Consider the following 19832-nt stretch of genomic DNA (forward strand, 5'->3'; position numbering starts at 1 on the left):
CCAAGTCTGCCCGCCATCCTCAGTTGGGCAGTGAATGCAGAGGCGGCCAATTAGGAAGCTGCCTCATGTTAACTTGCTCCGGTGGGTACACTGAAGCCATATGTGGGCTCGGGACCCACATTTGATCCCGACGTCAGGGACCCAACACTTGCAGGACGATTCAACCTAACAGGAGAGAGACAGAGAGAGAGAGAGATGGTGGAGTGTAAGGAGGTTCCAGAGTGTGAGACCCAGTGACCGAAGGCACAGCTGCCAGCTGTAGAACAAAAGGAGAAGAAAATTGTCAAGAGATTTTGGTTAAGGGTTTTACAGTGCTGTGGGAAGGGCGAAAAACTGATTGATTGGTGGGATTCAAATGGAGCTGCAGGAGAGTTACGCATGGATGTGGGAGATGACAACACAATGAGAGACTGAGAGAATAAAGGGAGATTGGAAATTGGTAGTAATTAGTGAGAGCAGAATCAGGATTTTTTTTTGAGGAATAGTTTTCAAAGGAAGGAGACAGTGCTGGAGGAGAGGGAATTATTTACAATACTATTCCCAAAATTACAATTTTGCTCTGCTGTCTTCCCCCTGTGGTAGTTAACTATTCCAGCAGGGAATGCTGTTGATGATCTTTGGGAATAACATTTAGTCAACAAGAGTTCTTGGCTCCTTACATGTGTCATCTACCAATGTAGATCCTATGTATTGGGTATCCATATATGATTATAAACTGTCTATGACAATATGGTCAAAATCCATCTATCTTGTACATCTATCATTTGTTAAAAGAGTCAAAGTTGAATGTCACACATGCAAAGTATATGTGACACTTGTAACTAATTGGCTCAGATGTCATCTTCATAAAACAGCAACAAATCAAAACTGAACAGCTTACTAATGACAAACAGCATCTTATGAAAAAAACCCTCAAGATTTACTTTCACACAGGGAGTAATTGAGCAGTACATGAGAACATAAGAAATAGGAGCAGGAGTAGGCCATTTGGCCCCTTGAGTCTGCTCCACCATTCAGTAAGATCATCGCTGATCTGACTGTGGCCTTAACTCCACTTTCCTGTCTTCCACCCCATAACCCTTGAGTCCCTTGTAGATCAAAAATCTGTCTAGCTCAGTCCTGAATATATTCAATGACCCAGCCTCCACTGCTTTCTGGGGTAGAGAATTCCAAAGATTAACGAACTCTGAGAGAAGAAATTCCTCCTCATCTCCGTCTTAAATGGGAGATCCCTGATTTTGAAATGGTGCCCCCTAGTTCTAGATTCCCCCATGAGGGGAAACATCCTCTCAGCATCTACCGTGCCAAGACCCTCAGAAACTTGTGTTTCAATAAGATGCAAGATAGGGGCTTAAATTTCTGCTAGGGTTTGTCCACTCTTTCTCTGGGATTTTCGTGGATGATCTGCCAAAGTTATAAAGGTAGATGACTGTGAGAAACACTGCAGAAAATAATGGTACAGATTTCTGCTCTGATCAGTTAGACTTTTAAAGGGACAAGAGCAAGATTAAACCCAGCTCCACCTTAGCAATCAAGAGCTTTCCTGAAGTTGGTCTTTTAATGCCTATAAAACAGCCTATCAAAATATGAATGCTCCACTACGTATTATATAATAGTATGTTATAGTATAGTTCACAGTATAATACTCCAGTCTTTTAAAACACCATGGAGGTCATTTACAACTTCATTGTCTGGGCAGAACGGATTGCCCACTGTTATAGAAGTCAACTGTTTCACCCCATTGAAATCAGTGGAATGGAAATTGGATGAGTTGTATAATGAAAAGGCGATTCATACCACTACAATACAATCTAGGCAGCAAAGCTGAAAATGACCCCCAAATCCTCTGACTTGCTGTGAGAGTCACCATTGAATGTTCACTTGCATATATTTAAGAAAGTAAGGACGTTCTGAACGACAAATGGCCCACCAAATTCCTGCCCTTAACCAGCTATTTATTCAGGTCCTGATCTAATATTATTGCACTCATATACCTTGTATCTTAAGTCTTCTATGTAAAGTCAATGGAAAAGAAAATCAGACAGGGTGTATAATGGCCAGCCAATTTGCTGCCGCCCATTTGTTGGCTCCACCCAAGTTCAGTGCCACTCTCAAATATTCTTATCAGACTGCTTTGGATGATTACCACTTTCCTCATTTAGGCATTTGCAGACTGTGGTGTACTGTTTAATATCTTGGTTATATAGCTTGCTTCTGTAAATAATTCTCTTTGTCAATAAACCTATTTAATAGTTTGTCCTGCAATAAAAAATGTCTAGCGTAGATGAAATTATAGGTCTTCTAAAGTGACATGACATATGGTGGAATCCTCCATAGAATTCAATAATAAGAAGGAAATAAAAACAGAAAATGTTGAAGATATACATCAGCACATCAAGTCAGTCAGCATCTCAAGAAAAAAGGGTTACTAATGTTTTGGGTATGTAACCCTTCATCAAATAAAGAGGTATTTTAGCCAATAATGGCCTCGATCTTAACCCCTTCACAATAGCCTGGAGAGGGTCAGGAGGTGGTTAAATACTTAAATATGGGGAATGCGTCCCCGTGTGCACACACCCACCGCCTTTTTATGGCAGCCGATATCAACAACAGCAAAAACTTGTATTAATATAGCCTTTAACATAGCCAGTCGTTCGAAGTTGCTTGATATCAGGGCATCCAAGTGTTATCCTGTGGAGAGGTGCAACACTTCATTAACACATTTAAATCAGGCACCCGATTGCAATTGGGAGCCCAATTTAAAATTCATGGGTGCCATGTAGGTGTCCTCGGGCTCGGGAAAGGGAGGCGGGAGATGCCGGCTCCACAGAGTAAATGCCTTTTACAGCACTCCTTGTGGGCCAGGGTGAGCAGGCCTTCAGCCTCCTGCCTGCCAACTGGCAACAGCCCCCAGTCCCATTTGCCAACCTTTCCCACCGACTCCCCAGCCCCAATCAGCAGCCTTCCCCACTTCTGATTGCCAGGGATTGTCCCCAAAGGTCCCTGGTTATGGGCTCCTGCCTCTGATCTTTTCTGCCTGCTGGCCAGTCTGTCAATTTGGCTGACTGCCAGGCAGGAAACAGTATACAAAAATGACGATAAGGTCCTGCTGTTAAGTTTGACAGGACCTCAGCATCCCTGGCCTTGCCAGGTTCTTTGTCTGTTTTTGGCCTCACTCGCACCATCCACATAAATATCTGAGCCTGAGTAAATGGATTGAACGACCTACAAGCTGCTCACTTGGAGACATTTTCATGTTTCTCTGTAACCTCACTGATGATCTTTTATAAGACCTAACAGTATTTTTTTCTTTTTATTTTGCAATAAAAAAGGAACTGTTTGACCCGTGGTACACTATATCCCAATTTGAAATGCAAAAGGTTATAGTTTGAATCATTGAAAGCATGAGTCAATCTAGGGAAGCTACCTGTTGGAGTGAGAATGAGTAGAAATTGTTTGGAGCATGCTTACATCCTAACACTTAGATTATCTTCTATTTTGCAGTATACAACTAAGTCCCATGTGATTCTGTATCCTCGTGATAAACTTAAATGAAGTATGGCAAGCCTGCTTTAAACACCTAGGCAACACAGGTAGTTACATATAAGCACTTAATGCAATCAGCTGAAATTTCTCGCTCTGTTATTTTATGTATGTGATCAACCTGCTGTTCTAGCAGAGAGGGGAATTTCAGATGAATGCATTCAGTTAAGCGTTCACACATCACAGCTTATCTTCAATGCCTCAGGTCTTGGAATAAACCCCTGTTTAGTGACAAAAGATGCCTTGTTTTTTGTGTAAAGTGTGCGGAGCTGTGGTGAAAAAGTGGGGCCTGACACAAACACATGCAGCACTAGGGCTAATCTTGCAGTCTGGGTATGTCCTGTCTGACCGGCAGAACAGACCTACCAGCGGTGGCAGCACAGTAGAATACAGTCGGGAGGGAGTGGCCCTGGGAGTCCTCAACATTGACCCTGGACTACATGAAGTTTCATGGCATCAGGTCAAACATGGGCACGGAAACCTCCTGCTGATTACCAACTACCGCCTCCCCTCGGCTGATGAATCAGTGCTTCTCCATGTTGAAGACCACTTGGAGGAAGTACTGAGGGTAGCAAGGCGTTGAATGTACTTTGGGTGGGGGACTTCTATGTCCATCACCAAGAGTGGCTTGATAGCACCACTACTGACCGAGATGTCCGAGTCCTAAAGGACATAGCTGCTAGACTGGGTCTGCGGCAGGTGGTGAGGGAACCAAAAAGAGGGAAAACCTACATGACCTTGTTCTCACCAATCTACCTGTCGCAGATGCATCTGTCCATGACAGTATTGATATGAGTGACGACCGCACAATCCTTGTGGAGACGAAGTCCTGTCTTCACATTGAGGATACTCACCATCATGTTGTGTGGCACTTTCACTGTGCTAAATGGAATAGATTTCGGACAGATCTAGCAGCTCAAAACTGGGCATCCATGAGATGCTGTGGGCCATCAGTAACAGCAGAATTGTATTCAACCACAATCTGTAACCTCATAACCCAGCATATCCCTTACTATACCATTACCATCAAGCTAGGGGACCAACCCTAGTTCAAAAAAGATTACAGGAAGGCATGCCAAGAGCAGCACCAGACATACCTCAAAATGAGGTGTCAGCCTGGTGAAGCTACAACCCAGGACTACTTGCATGCCAAACTGCATAAGCAGCATTTGATAGACAGAGCTCAGCGATCCTATAACCAACGGATCAGATCTAAGCTCTGCAGTCCTACCACATCGAATTGTGAATGGTGGTGGACAATTAAACAGCTAACAGGGAGAGGAGGCTCCACAAATATCCCAATCCTCAATGATGGGGGAGCCCAGCACATCAGTGCAAACAACAAGGTTGAAGCATTTGCACATCCATCTTCAGCCAGAAATGCCGAGTGGATGATCCATCTCGGCCTCCTCCTGAGGTTCCCAGCTTCACAGATGCCAGTCTTCAGCCAATCCGATTCCCTCCATGTGATATCAGGAAATGGCTGAAGGCACTGGATACTGCAAAGGCTACAGGCCCTGACAACATTCTGGCAATAGGACTGATGACTTGTGCTCCAGAACATACCACACCCTTAGCCAAGCTTTTCCAGTACAGCTACAACACTGGCATCTACCAGGCAATGTGAAAAATTGCCCAGGTATGTCCTGTCCACAAAAAGCAGGACAAATCCAGCCTGACCAATTATCACCCTATCAGTCTACTCGCGATCATCAGCAAAGTGATGGAAGGGGTCATCGACAGCACTATCAAGCGGCACTTGCTTAGCAATAACCTGCTCAGTGAGGCTCAGTTTGGGTTCCGCCAGGGCCATTCAGCGTCATACAGCCTTGGTCCAAATATGGACAAAAGAGCTGAACTCCAGAGGTGAGGTGAGAGTGGCTGCCCTTGACATCAAGGGAGCATTTGACCAAGTATGACATCAAGGAACCCTGGCAAAATTGAAGTCAATGGGAAACAGGGGGAAAACTCTCCACTCATTGGAGTCATACCTAGCACAAAGGAAAATGGTTTTGGATATTGGAGGTCAATCATCTCAATCCCAGGACATCACTGCAGGAGTTCCTCAGGGTAGGGTCCTATGCCGAATCATCTTCAGCTGCTTCATCAATCACCTTCCCTCCATCATAAGGTCAGAAATGGGGATGTTCATTGCTGATTGCACAATGTTCAGCACCGTTTGCAACTCCTCAGATACTGAAACAGCCCGTGTCCATATGCAGCAAGACCTGGACAACATCCAGGCTTGGGGTGATAAGTGGCAAGTAACATTTGTGCCATACAAGTGCCAGGCAATGACCATCTGCAATAAGAGAGAATGTAACCATCTCCCCTTGGGCGGCACAGTGGTGCAGTGGTTAGCACTGCAGCCTCACAGCTCCAGCAACCCAGGTTCGATTCTGGGTACTGTCTGTGCGGAGTTTGCAAGTTCTCCCTGTGACCGTGTGGGTTTCTGCCGGGTGCTCCGGTTTCCTCCCACAGCCAAAGACTTGCAGGTTGATAGGTAAATTGGCCATTGTAAATTGCCCGTAGTGTAGGTAGGTGGTAGGAGAATGGTGGGGACGTGGTAGGGAATACGGGATTAATGTAGGATTAGTATAAATGGGTGGTTGTTGGTCAGCACAGAGGGCCGAAGGGCCTGTTTCAGTGCTGTATCTCTATGACTATGTCTATGTCTATGACTATGTTCAAGGGCAATACAATCGCTGAATCTCCCTCTGTCAACATCCTGGGGGTTACCATGAACCAGAAACTGAACTGGATCAGCCACTTAACTACTGTGGCTAATAGAGCAGGACAGAGGATGGGAATTCTGCGGCGAGTAACTCACCTCCTGTCTCCTCAATGCCTGTCCATCATCTACAAGGCACAAGTCAGGAGTGGGATGGGATACTCTCCACTTGCCTGGATGGGTGCAGCTCCAACAACACTCAAGAAGCTCGTCACCATCCAGGACAAAGCAGCCCACTTGATGGCCCGTCATGCTCTGAAATTATTGAACTCAATGTTCAGTCTGGCAGACTGAAGCGTGCCTAATTGGTAAATGAGGTGCTGTTCCTTGAGCTTGCATTGATGTTTGCTGGAACACTGCAGCAATCCCAGGTCAGGGATGTTAGCATGAGAGCAGGGTTGGGTGGTGAAATGACCAGCAACCGGAAGCTTGGGGTCCTGCTTGCAGACTGAGCGGAGGTGTTCCACAAACTGGTCACCCAATCTGTGTTTGGTCTCCCCAATGTAGAGGAAACCGCATTGTGAGCAGCGAATACAGTATACTACATTGAAAGTAAATCGCTGCTTCACCTGAAAGGAGTTTTTGGGGCCTTGGATAGTGAAGAGAGAGGAGGTAAATGGGCAGGAATTACACCTCCTGTGATTGCAGGGGAAGGTGCCGTGGGAAGGGGACGAGGTGGTGGGGGTAATGGAGGAGTGGATGAGGGTGTCATGGAGGGAATGAGTCCTTTGGAATGCTGACAGGGGAAGGGAGGGGAAGATGCCTTTGAATATGGCATCACACTGGATGTGGCGGAAGTGACGGAGGACGATCCTTTGGATGTGGAGGCTGGTGGGGTGGAAAGTGAAGGCAAGGGGAACCCTGTTGCACTTCTGGGAGGGAGGGGAAGGGGTGAGGGTAGAGGTGCGGGATATGGGCCAGACACGGTTGAGGGCCCTGTCAACCACAGTGGGGGGGAATCCATGGTTGAGCAAAAAGGAAGACATATCAGAAGCACTGTCGTGGAAGGTAGCATCATCAGAGCAGATGCATCGGAGATGGAGAAACTGGGAGAATGGAATGGAGTCCTGACTGGAGGCAGGGTGTGAGGAAATGTAGTTGAGGTAGCTGTGGGAGTTGGTGGACTTAAAATGAATAGACAGCCTATCCCCAGGGATGGAGATAGAGAAGTCAAGGAAGGGAAGTGTTGCAGATGGACCATGTGAAGGTGAGAGAAGGGTGGAAATTAGAAGCAAAGTTGATAAAGTTTTCCAGTTCGGGGCGGGAACAGGAAACAGCACCGATACAGTCATCAATGTACTGGAAAAAGAGTTGGGGAGGGGGCCTGAGTAGGACTGGAACAAGGAACATTCGACATATCCCACAAAAAGACAGGCATAACTAGGACCCATGTGGGTACCCATAACAACACCTTTTACTTGAAGGAAGTGAGTGGAATTGAAGGAGAAGTTGTTTAATGTGAGAACAAGTTCAGCCAGGCGGAGGAGGGTAGGGGTGGATGGGGACTGGTTGGGCCTCTGTTCAAGAAGAAGCGGAGAGCTGTCAAACCCTCCTGGTGGGGGATGGAGGTGTAGAGAGATTGGACGTCCGTAGTGAAGAGGAGGCGGTTAGGGCCAGGAAACTGGAAATTGTCAAAATGACGTAGGGTGTCAGAAGAGTCACTGATATTCATGCAACTGGCTGGAGTCAGCAGATCTGCACAGAAAAAAGGTATAAATGATGTATTTTATCATCTAGCTAAAATCACAAATATTTAACTACTACTTACTGATAGATTTGCTCTCAACACCAAGAAAACATTCACTGAAATAATGGTGGTAGAGCATTGAGAGTTTTGCTGGTATTGTGGGCTGGATTTTATAGAGCCCTCGATGTCAGGGTCTGTGGCGGGGATGGGGGGGGGGTCATGACGATTGGCCTGAATAAGGTCCGCCACAAAACTCAATTCTGGCAGGGCTGAGCCCGATATTACCGGTGGCTGCGAGACCTCGTGGCGGCGTCCCAGCCACTTGGTGACGGGACTACCATTTAAATATTTAAATAAATTAATCACCTGAATTAATGAGTCTCCCTTCACCTCATGAAGTACCACTGCAATCGTCACCCTGGTGGAGCCCCGTCTGGGGAAATGAGGCACAACACTGGTGGGGCGCGGGGAGGAGGTACGTTTCTCGGGGCAGGGGGTGAATGGGGTCAAAGTAGCGTAACGGGTGTAGGGAATGGTGGGAAGGGTTGTAGTTTAAAGTTTGTGCAGTTGTGGGGGGAAGGTCAGATTGTGAAGTTGTCTTTTTGGGAGGAAGGGCAAATAATTAATTGTTGTTGGGGGAATGGGAGAGGGACAAAAGAGATGTATTTTATTTCATGTAATCTATACTTAAATTTACCGATAGGGCTGACAGCCCTTTAAAAATGGTGACAGCACTTGCACACAGACTGCTGACGCCATTGCCGGGGACGGACAACCCACCCCTCCATGTTACCGGGGAAGTGGGGGGTGGGGATTGGTGGCCCTCCCGGTCTATTTAAAGGAACCGCCGCGCTTGGAATCGCGGTGGCTCTTTGGCGTGCAGCCTGCATGGGCGGGCTGGCATTTATTTTGCTTATAAAATCACGCCGCCTGTGTGAGTGTGCGAGCACATGTGTGCTTCTGTGCATCGATCTCTCTGTGTTAAATGTCGGTGTAACTTTTACACGCAATCTTGGTATCAAACTTTCCCAGATTAATGGTGTGCTGCAGGAATTGGATGCGGCGTAAAGCTGTTCCTTCAGTACTCTTTAATCCTGTCCCACTGTGACATTTTCCGTTCCCCATTATCAGCCACCCGTAAGGCTTTTTTAATTCAGATTTTCAATGTACTATACAAGTATAGGCAATTTTATGGTGCAGATATGCATCCAATAAAAAGTCAGTTTAAGCCCCCAATTCATTTCAGTTAGTAGTGCTACAACTGTTAGAGAAATGCTTTCACCTCAAAAGTTTTGAAACCAGATCCAAAAGAGGAGCAATGACAGTGTACAACAACTTGCATTTACATAGCACCTTTAACATAGTAAAACATCCCAAGGCACTTCATAGGATTGTTAACAAACGAAGTTTGACAACGAGCCACAGAGGGAGATATTTGGTCAGGTGACCAAAGTTTGGTCAAAGAGGTCAGTTTTAAGCACCGTCTTAAAGAAGGAGAGGGGCAGAGAGGTTCAGAAAGGAAATTCCAGACCTTAGGGCCTAGGCAACGAAAGGCACGCCGTCAGTGGTGGAGTGATGAAAATCAGGGATGTGCAAGAGGTTAGAATTGGAGGTGCATTGAGATCTCAGAGGGAGTGTAGGTCAGCAAGCACAGGAGTGATGGATGAACAGGACTTGTTGCAAGTTAGGACACAAGCACCAGAGTTTAGAAGAGTTTAAGTGTATGGATGATAATAGGAGGCCGGCCACGAGAGCATTAGAATTGTTAATTCTAGCGGTAACAGAGGCATGGACGAATAGATCTAATGCATGAGCCAGTGCTGATTTCTGGCAAATATGAAACTTTGCCTGTTTCATATTGTTACGACATCAATGGTTGCTTCTGTTTCCACAGGCGACATCAAGCAGGAGCCAGGCATATATCGGGAAGGACCCACTTACCAGCGCAGAGGCTCTCTTCAGCTTTGGCAGTTTCTAGTGGCTCTGCTGGATGATCCAGCAAACTCGCACTTTATTGCATGGACGGGCCGCGGCATGGAGTTCAAACTCATCGAGCCAGAGGAGGTGAGTTTCCACCGTTCCTACAACTGTAGTAAAAAAGCAGCAGGGCAACTAATCAGCAAAGAAAGGGTGGGGATTGCGCAGGTGGGGGAGAGGGTAAAGAAATATGGTAATTAAGACTCATTTACAATAGCTTAAAGTCAGAAAATCAGTCCTGCACTTCTAATGCTTCCGATGCCCTGTTTACCCTCTCTTGTGGACTTAAAAGTCCTCTCTCGCAAAAAAGTCTGAGGCAATAGATGGATTTTTATTTACTGTCCTTTGAGTTTGAAGTTGAGTCTTTGGTTGCTGGTTTGTTGGGGGCCAGTGCATGCTTTAACTTGTTTCGATGTAGGAGTCTTTTCTCTCTTGAGGTTTACGTGTCTTCATTGGGTCCGGAGGCTTGTGAGAAAGCGAGAGAGAGCCAGCAAGAAGAGAGGCTGTCTTGTTCCTGGTTCAGTTACACTCTGCAGTCTGTCTTCAAACTGTCCTGTGTCTAATTCAAAAAGCCTGGACCAGCTGGTGTAACCACTTCTGCGTTTGTGGATTCTATCATCTCAGCAGACCCTGGAATGTGAGCTTCCTTACACCTTCAGTGTCTGGTGATCAAAATCCATTTGGGTTTATTGGACCAGGGAGTTGTTCTTTGTCTCTCCAAGCACTGTCTCTTAGTAGGCAAATGTCCTTCCAGCCAAGTGCCTGCTGCTCTCTTGTAAAACAAGTCATTTCTTCACTCCAGCAACAGTTTAAAAATTAATGTTCATATGACAAAATTAATATGTCTCATTCTTGGCAGGTGGGGGTCTTCATGACACCTCCACACCCAGCAGAATGAAATGCGATTTTTTTTTAAAAAGCATTTCATTAAAAGGGACTCTCTTCTTCTTCTTTGGCCTCCTTGTCTCGGGAGACAATGGGTAAGCGCCTGGAGGTGGTCATTAAAAGGGACTAGAGAGAAGATAAGTACAAGAAAGCACACATGCATCTATCTCATTCATTCAGATATCCTAACAGTTGTTACAGCCTGTCTTTTCTTGGTAGCAATGCTGCTTTAAACTGCTGTTTTTGGCATCCCAATAAACATGTGGTTTTTGGGGAAGTTTTTCAGTTTGCACGTTTCCCTGACAGCCTCGGGTGTCTTTGTTGTTGTTGAGGTCTGCAGGGGGAGCGTTAGATTTAATTAGCCCTATGTTGGACTTCTGCTCACAGGCATTGGCAGTGAGTGGTTCTACTCTGAACTCTCTTTCAGTGCTTTGATGAGTCATGCAAGGGCTTTTCTCCTGAGGGGATGGTTAGTTCCCTTTTCTCCTGACTGGGGGGGTGGATTCCTTGCTAATCTTCCCTTTTTCCTCTGGAACACTCCTGCTGGCAGGTATTTGATCAGATTCTACAGCACTCTCCTGTGGCACTTCGACTAGGTGAGGCTTCACCCTCATGGTTTCTCTGCCCCCTTGAGGACTTTCTTTGTCTCTGCAGGTTCCTGTAAATGCTGTTAGCAACTCTGGTGGGGTGCTTCTAGTGTCTGCATTTACATGGGAGGATGTGGGGTCTAACTTTCCAAATATTTCGGGGTTGGCTGACTGGACAGTAGGGGTTTCCATTTGGGATTCCTCCCGAACTTCCTTAAACCTGCCCTCTTGGTCCCTTTTTGCCCTTAACTTTCTAACCTTTTGCAAGCCTTGTGCCTGCCTGTCCCCTTTTGTTCTCAGCAGGGGTCATTTACAGTTCACCAGCCCTCTGCTGGAGGGTCCTCGTAACAGGACTTAGGGGTGCAGATTTCTCTGTAGGCTGGGGTTTCCCCTCAACCTGGCATATGTGGCAACTCCTACAGTACTCCACCACATCTTTGAGGAGTTTTCGCCAGTCAAACTGCTGTCTTATGCGGGCTTTGGTTTTTCGTATACTGACATGAACAGCCACTGTAATTTCATGGGCCATTCTTACTATTTCTCTCCTCTACCTCTGCGTTACCACTAACTGGTGAACCATTGTCCACTGATTGCTCTCAGGTCTGTGAGGAGAACTCCACTTCCTCATCAGTACCTCATTCTTTAAATACTAGTAGTCAGGGACTCCCTCTGCTTCAATTTCAGATTGGGCAGCCTGTGCTGACTTTCTCAATACTGGGTCAGCTCACTGAGCTTCAGCTAGGGAAGATCCATTTACCTGATTCCCTGGGTCCTCTAACTTTCCAAAGAAAATCTCAGACTGACAGACCTCATGATCATCTGCCTGCAGTGCCAATTCAGTCTCCTGTGGGGGAGCTGGTTTGGTCATGGCCTGATTCACTACACATTCAGGGAAACTGCAGGGGACCATCTCCTGCCACTGCCCTGTTTGTCTGACCTCCTGCCGTCTCTCTCCCTACTTGGGAAGCTACCATCTTCGTTCCCGCCAGATCATTACCTAGGAGCAGGTCAACCCTATCCGCAGGCAAACTAGGGACAATCCCTACGATCACTGTCCAGAAACTAGGTCGCATTCCAAGTGCACCCAGTGTAAAGGTACAGGCATACACTACCCTCCAATACCATTCACCACCATTCTAGAGTTTACTGCACTTTCTGGGGGAAAGGTCAGGCCTTTTCCCAGGAAAAGGGATCTGGTGGCCCCTGTGTCCCTGAGCATTACTATGGGCTTGCTTGTCCCACTTGAGGGGTATGGGGTTACTTTCCCTTCCGACACAAAACCCTGATAACCCTCAAGAATCCTATTTAATTTTCCTGCACTTGCAGCCGTAAGCTTCCTGGGTATCACTGTTACTGCAGTTACATCCACAGCTTGTTCTGCTGTGCTTTCCATCAGGGTCCCTTCTCTTTCACTGAGCAGGTGTGCCCTGATTAACCCTACAGGTTTTTCCCTTTAGTTTCCAGCAGTCAGCTCTTAAATCCCCTGCTTTATTACAATGGAAGCAAACAAGTTTCTGGGTCTCTGTCTTACTTACAGCACCTTCCTTTTTGACTGGAGGAAGGCGCCCTGTGTCTCCTGCTTTTCTTTCCCTCCCAGGACCGCTTGGACTTCCATCACCTTCCCACCCTTTGTCCTTTTCGGATTTGTGGGGGTGATTAGGAAAGGTTTTCCCCTGGGGAACCGAATTCTAAATGAGAGCAAACTCATTAGCCAGCACTGCAGCTTGCCAGGCTCCATGAACCTTCTGTTCCTCTATATGGATCTTTATGGAGAGTGGAAGAAAGTTTTTAAATTCCTCAAGCAAAATTACTTCTCTGAGATTTTCATAGCTGAACTGTACTTTAAGAGTCCTCAGCCACTGGTCAAAAGCTAGCTGCTTATTTCTCTCAAACTCCAGGTAAGTTTGATCAGCTTGTTACGATCAGGTAAGGGGTTTAGGGTTCCCTTTCAGCCTTCACCTGCTCTTATTGTAACAGCGTTTTAATTTTAAACACACTGTGTTTTAGCTCCCCCTTGGTGAATCCTTGTTCACTGCTTTTCAATTATAAGGCAAAGAAATGAGCACAAACAGGCTTTCTTAGATTTAAAGAAGAAAGGTGTAATTTTCTTAAACTTAAACTCTAATTCGGTTGATGCCTATGGGTACACGACCCGCCCACACTAGCATGCATACGCGATACACACATGCAAATAGAGACAGAAAAGAGCAGAAGAAATAAAGTGGAAAAGTTTGAGGCAATATCCGAAGAGTTTTTTGTTACGGGTCTTCAAGCTCACTTGATTGTAGGTAGTTCTTGCTTTTTGTTGGGGCCCAGTATTTTTCTTAAACCTTGTTCACTGTAGGAGACTTTTATCTCTTGGGGCTCATGTGCCTTCAGTGGATTCCGAAGCTGGTGAGAAAGAGATGGGAGCCGACAGGAGAGGGATGTTCTCAGTCCAGGAGCAAAACTGCCTTCTGCCAGTTCAAACACTGTCTGTACAACTTAAAACTTCCCAAGTTGGCCAGCAGGGTGGTCACGTGACCAATTAGTTTGACCAGGTCTGTTCTGTGTATCATATGGGAGCAGGGGATAGCTCCTTTGTTCCAACACTGTCGGCTATTATGCAAAAATGTCTTTCCAGCCAGGGACCTGGCAATTCCTCGTAACAGGCCTTCTCTTCTTCCCAGCAACAATTTGAAATTTAATGTTCATGTGGTGAAATTAATGTGCCTCATACTTGGCAGGTGGGGGCCTGCATGACAAGCTGGCTTCTTGAAGGTTCTAAACTTTTGGCGATAGGCTTCCGGTACGAATTCATATGCCCCGAGGATAGCATTTTTTGTCAGTTCATAATCTGATGAACTCTCATTTTGGTAACATGGAATAAACCTCATGGGCTTTTCCTATTAATTTGCTCTGTATCAGCAGAGTCCAAGCCTCAGCTGGCCACTTTAACTGCCTTGCCAGTTTTTCAAAAGACACAAAAAACGCTTCCATGTCTCCCTTATTGAATTTTGGGATCAGTTGGGAAGGTTTTAACAAATCTGTACCCAGCCCTGAATTATACTCCTCCATATTGGCCATGCTTTCACTGGGGTTACTCTCTCGCCCTTTAGTTAACTCAAGTCGCCTTAGCTATCTCTCTTTGCATTCTTTCTGGAAGGCTCTTTCTTTCTCTCTCTCCTTTCTTTTTCTTCATGTTCCTTCTGGAAGGCTCATTCTTTCTCTCTCTCCTGTCTCTCCCTCTCTTTCTCCTGTCTCTCCCTTTCTCTTTCTCTGTCTTATTCAAGTTTCCTCTGTTCCAATTGTATCTTTGCTACCTGTCAGGGTCTATCTCTAACCCTGTTTCTTACTTCTTCAGATTCAAGGGAGAAATGGTTGGCCACTAGCCTTAGGAGTTCAGACTTCCTAACCTTACCACATACAGTGATCCCACACTGCTCAGCTATTTTCCTCAACTCCTCCATGGACAGTGCTTTTAATTTGTTCCAAGTTACTTCACCCTGGCTTGGGGAGCTACTAGCTTCAGTTGCAGACATGTTAGTATTCAAGCACACACAACCATAAAAAAACCTGTATTGAAATCTTTTTTCTTTTTGATTGGGATCACTTTGACTTCCCACTTCTAATTTCCTCGTTTGTCTGTAGGTCAAATCCAGGATGCTAACCCTCAAATTTCTGTTACGACCAGGTGAGAAAGGGGTCTAGGGGTTCCCTCTCAGCCTTTGCCTGGTCTAACCGTAACAGGATTTAATTTTAACAACACCGTGTTTTAGCTCCCCCTCAGTGAATCCTTGTGCACTGCTCCAATTGTAAGGCAAAGAAATCAGACATGTTTTCTTAGATTTAAACAAGAAAGATGGAAGTTTATTAATTTTAAACTCCAATTCGGGTAACGGCTACGAAAACGTGACGCAACCAAGCTAGCATGCATATGCGATAAACACATGCAACGATAGAGAGAAAAAAAAGTAGAAAAGAATAAAGGGGAAAGGTTTAAGGCAATAGATGGGTTTCTATTTACTGTCCTTTGAGTTTGATGTTGAGTCCTTGGTTGCCGTAAGTCTTGCTGTTCGTTGGGGCCCAGTGCACGCTTTAACTTGTTTCGATGTAGGAGTCTTTTCTCTCTTGAGGTTTACGTGTCTTCAGTAGGTCCGGAGGCTTGTGAGAAAGCGAGAGAGAGCCAGCCAGGAAGAGAGGCTGTCTTGTTCCAGGTTCAGTTACACTCTGCAGTGTGTGTCTTCAAACTGTCCTGTGTCTAATTTAAAAAGCCTGGACCAGCCAGTTAGTCATGTGATCAGCTGGTTTAACCACTTCTGCGTTTGTGGATTCTATCATCTCAGCAGACCCTGGAATGTGAGCTTCCTTACACCTTCACTGTCTGGTGATCAAAATCCATTTGGGTTAATTGGACCAGGGAGTAGTACTTTGTCTCTCCAAACACTGTCTCTTAGTATGCAAATGTCTTTCTAGCCAAGTGCCTGGTGCTCTCTTGTAAAACAAGTCATTTCTTCACTCCAGCAACAGTTTAAAAATTAATGTTCATATGATGAAATTAATATGTCTCATTCTTGGCAGGTGGGAGTCTTCATGACAAGAGTATTTCACCATACTTGACTTGAGCATTGTAGATAGTGGAGAGACATTGAAGTGTCAGAAGTTGAGCCACTCACTGCAGGCAGTCCAACATCTGCCCTGCTTCTGTAACCACTTGTTGATATGGCTGGTCCAGTTAAACTAGAGCTATGGTGACACTTCACCCAGCAGCATCCCCCCCCGCCACCGCCACCTGCCCCTCCAACCTGCACAGACATTGATGATGGAGACCTGGTCACTGGTGGTGCTGTTGAAAGTTAGGGGGAGGTGGTTGGCCCTTTCTTGTTGAAACCATCAAGATTGCTTGTGTGGCACGAATTACACCTGTCACTTGTCAGCCCACAACTGGGTGCCTAAGTTGTGCTGTAGGATGGCACGAGCTGTTGATTATTGGAGGTATTAGAAATGGTGCTGAACTATATAGTCATCACCAAACAATCCCAATTATCGCCTTTTGATGGAGAAAAGTTGATTGATGAAGCAGCTGAAAAGATGGTTAAGCTCCAAAAGAGCTAGTAGGGTAGATTTTATAAACTTGCGCTTAAGGCTAACGATTCTTTATACCCCAAGTGCAAATTTTTAAAATCCAACATGTTCATTGTTCATTCTGAATTCTTCATAAATAACAGCTCTGCTGGAAGTTACTGTACTGCATGAAAGAAGCAGTGACTCTGAATCGATCTGGGTAGATTTTGTCTTTGTGTGATAGTGTAAAATGGGTAATAATCAATGACCAGTCTGTTTTACATCTCTTGCAAATTTTCTTTCTATTGTCTTTGTCAGATTGAATTGGTGGCGTTAAAAATATCCAAGCATATGAACATACGAATTAGGAGCAGGAGTAGGCCACTCGGCCCCTCGACCTGCTCCGCCATTCAACTAAATCATGGCTGATCTGATTGTAACCTCAACTCCACATTCCCGCCTAGCCCAATAACCTTTCAGCCCCTTTATCAAGAATTTATCTACCTCTGCCTTAAAAATATTCAATGACTCTGCTTCCACTGTCTTTTGAGGAAGAGAATTCCAAAGACTCTCGACGCTGAGAGAAATAATTTCTCAGCATCACTTATTTTTAAACAGTGATCCCTAGTTCTAGATTCTCCCACAAGCGGAAACATCCTTTTCACATCCACCCTGTTGAGATCAGGAAATTTCAGTTGCATGGATGTGGCCTTTTCCTACTGTTAGGGCCTGTCAGAGTAGGCCACAGAACAAGAAGCTTTGACTCATCTTGAATAAAGCAGCACTGATTTTGATATGTACTTGAGTGTGAACAGAACTGCTCGACAGGTGTAGCTTTGGGCCTTTTAACATTGCAAGATGTGTATTTTTTAATCATAAAGTTTTTGAATTTTAAATTGAGGTATTTTATTTTGGTAAAGGGTCAAAGCTATAGTCACTAGATTGTAGAGAACATAAGGGATGAGGTGAATCAATTAATAGTGGTTTGTTGATCCCTGAATCACCAGTTGATTGTCACTTAAAGCCTTCAATAACATTTCTATTGGCAATTGATACTTAGTTTGAAACTGCACTGTATCGTATCCGTGACTAAAAACATATAGTAAATTTATTCCTCCATAATTCTAATGAAGATATTAATTAAAATGGGGTTCACACCTTTGTTAAAATAGCAGACAGACACCTTTCATAGAGATGCAATATTGGATTCATTGCTAAAGTCTTCCAGTCTGAATTCACCCTATTTGTTCCTTGGCTACAAGAGATGCCAAAAATTGCCTTGACAAACTCCAATTATGATCATGATGCTTCAGTCTTACCACATTTATGGTGAGATCTGGGGCAGGATTTTCGCTCCGATATGGGGGCGGGAACGGAAGCACGCGGGCACGTAATTTTGCACTGCCAGATGGTGTGCTGTTTTGCTGGCACCATTCCACCCCCAAGTCATTTTCCCAGAAGCCGGATTGGGGGCGGAATGGCTACCTGTCTGCAAGCGGTGGGTAGCTTGTTAAGATAACTTAAAGACTAATTAAGTCCAATTGTGAAAGGCTGACTGAAATTTTCCAGTCGCCCTATGGGCCCCTCATGGGACACGGGAGCATGGCGGCTGCCTGGAAGTGGCAGACCGGGGGCCAGCGTTCCAGGATGCCTTTGAGCAACCCCTCCTCAAATGTACCCGGCCACAGCTGCAGCCATAGGCTATCCTTTGAAGTGGTTCCCCTCCACAATGGTGACCATTATTTTATTTCAAATTCTTTAACGTTGCTGAGAGTGCACCTCAAGATGGACCCACTCTCTCTCTCTCACCTGCAATGGCAGATTGCAGCTCCTTCAATGCTGGAGGGCCTCCTATTGGCCCTCCAGCTTCAAGAACCTGCCTGCCATCCTTAAATGGATGGCAAGTGTGTCCTCTGGCCACTAATTGGCCAATCCAGACAAAGTCCATGGCGGGTGACCTCTTCCAACATGGTGCAGGGTCGGGACCTGCATTTGACCCCAATATCATTGTCCTGACCCAAAATGGAAAATCCTGCCCCTGATATAGGAGTTCAGGCTCAGCATTTCAAATGCATGTGGTCAGATTTTTTTTGAAGCTCCCCCATTATAACTAATTGGAAAACCCATTAAATACAAAATATATGTGCACACATATATACACAATATGAGCAGTTTTACAACTTTGCATCTTTAGCAGTGAACTATGGCTACTGGGAGTACATACTGGGAGTATTAGGATGTGAGTTTCTGCTAGGGGCACGATCAGGAAAATGTGGCGAGAATACATCAGACACTGTGAGGTGGAGTTACACCCAAGTTTCCACATAAATATATTGGCGTAAACCCGAATGTAATATCACACATGAATCAGCATTATCAATCTTAATCAATAAGAGACTGAAACAGGACATTCTCCAGCTTCACAATGGGGAGTGGGAATGGGATAGTCAGAAAATGAGCCATTCTTCATCTGACTGATTTAATCCTCTTGAATTCCTCCTGCTGATTACCACCTACAATCCTCCCTTAACTGGTGAATCTGTGCTCCTCCATGTCAAGTATCCCTTGGAAGAAGCACTGTGGACAGCAAGGGCACAGAATGTACTCTGGGCGGGGGACTACAATGTCCATCAACAAAAGTGGCTCAGTAGCACCACTGCTGGTCAAGTCCTGAAAGACATATCTGCCAGACTGGACCTGCGTCAAGTGGTGAGAGAACCAACAAGTGGGAAAACCTACATGACCCTCATCCTCACCAATCTACCTGTTGCAGATGCATCTGTTCATGACAGCAGTGGTAGGAGTGACTACCACACAGTCCTTGTGGAAACAAAGTCCTGTCTTCATACTTCATCATGTTGTATGGCACTACCACCGTGCTAAATGGGAGATATTCAGAACAGACCTGGTCTTCCATGAGGCCATCAGCAGCAGCAGAATGTATTCCATCACGATCTGTAACCTCTTAGCCCAGATTATCCCTCACTCTACCATTACCATCAAGCCAGGGAGCCAATGCTGATTTAGTGACGAGTGCAGGAGAGCATGTCAGGACCAGCCCCCTACAACACTGGACTACATACATGCTAAACAGCAGAGGCAGTGCAATAGACAAAGCGAAGTGATCACACAATCAACAGATCAGCTCAAAGCTCATGACTGTGACATCCAGTCATGAATGGTGAAGAACAATTAAACAACGAACAGGAGGAGGAGGCTCCATGTTTATCCCCAACCTCAATGAGGCAGAGCCCAGCAAGTCAATGCAAAAGACAAGGTTGAAGCATTTGCAACCACCTTCAGCGAGAAAGGCAAAGTATTTGATCCATCTCAGCCTCCTCCTGAGGTCCCGAGCATCACAGAAGCCAGTCTTCAGCCA

General features: G+C 45.5%; 1 protein-coding gene across 2 annotated transcripts in view; it reads left to right on the forward strand.

The window, feature by feature from the left end:
* Window positions 1–19832, forward strand: part of etv1 (ETS variant transcription factor 1) — a 134573-nt gene that overhangs the window by 102528 nt on the left and 12213 nt on the right. For both annotated transcript variants that reach the window (XM_068051163.1, XM_068051173.1), the window contains one exon: window positions 9856–10025. In XM_068051163.1, coding sequence (XP_067907264.1) covers window positions 9856–10025 — 170 coding nt within the window. The remainder of the gene's footprint in view (window positions 1–9855; window positions 10026–19832) is intronic.

This window comes from Heterodontus francisci, chromosome 2 (genome assembly GCF_036365525.1).
Source record: "Heterodontus francisci isolate sHetFra1 chromosome 2, sHetFra1.hap1, whole genome shotgun sequence".
In the NCBI taxonomy this organism is placed as follows: domain Eukaryota; kingdom Metazoa; phylum Chordata; class Chondrichthyes; order Heterodontiformes; family Heterodontidae; genus Heterodontus; species Heterodontus francisci.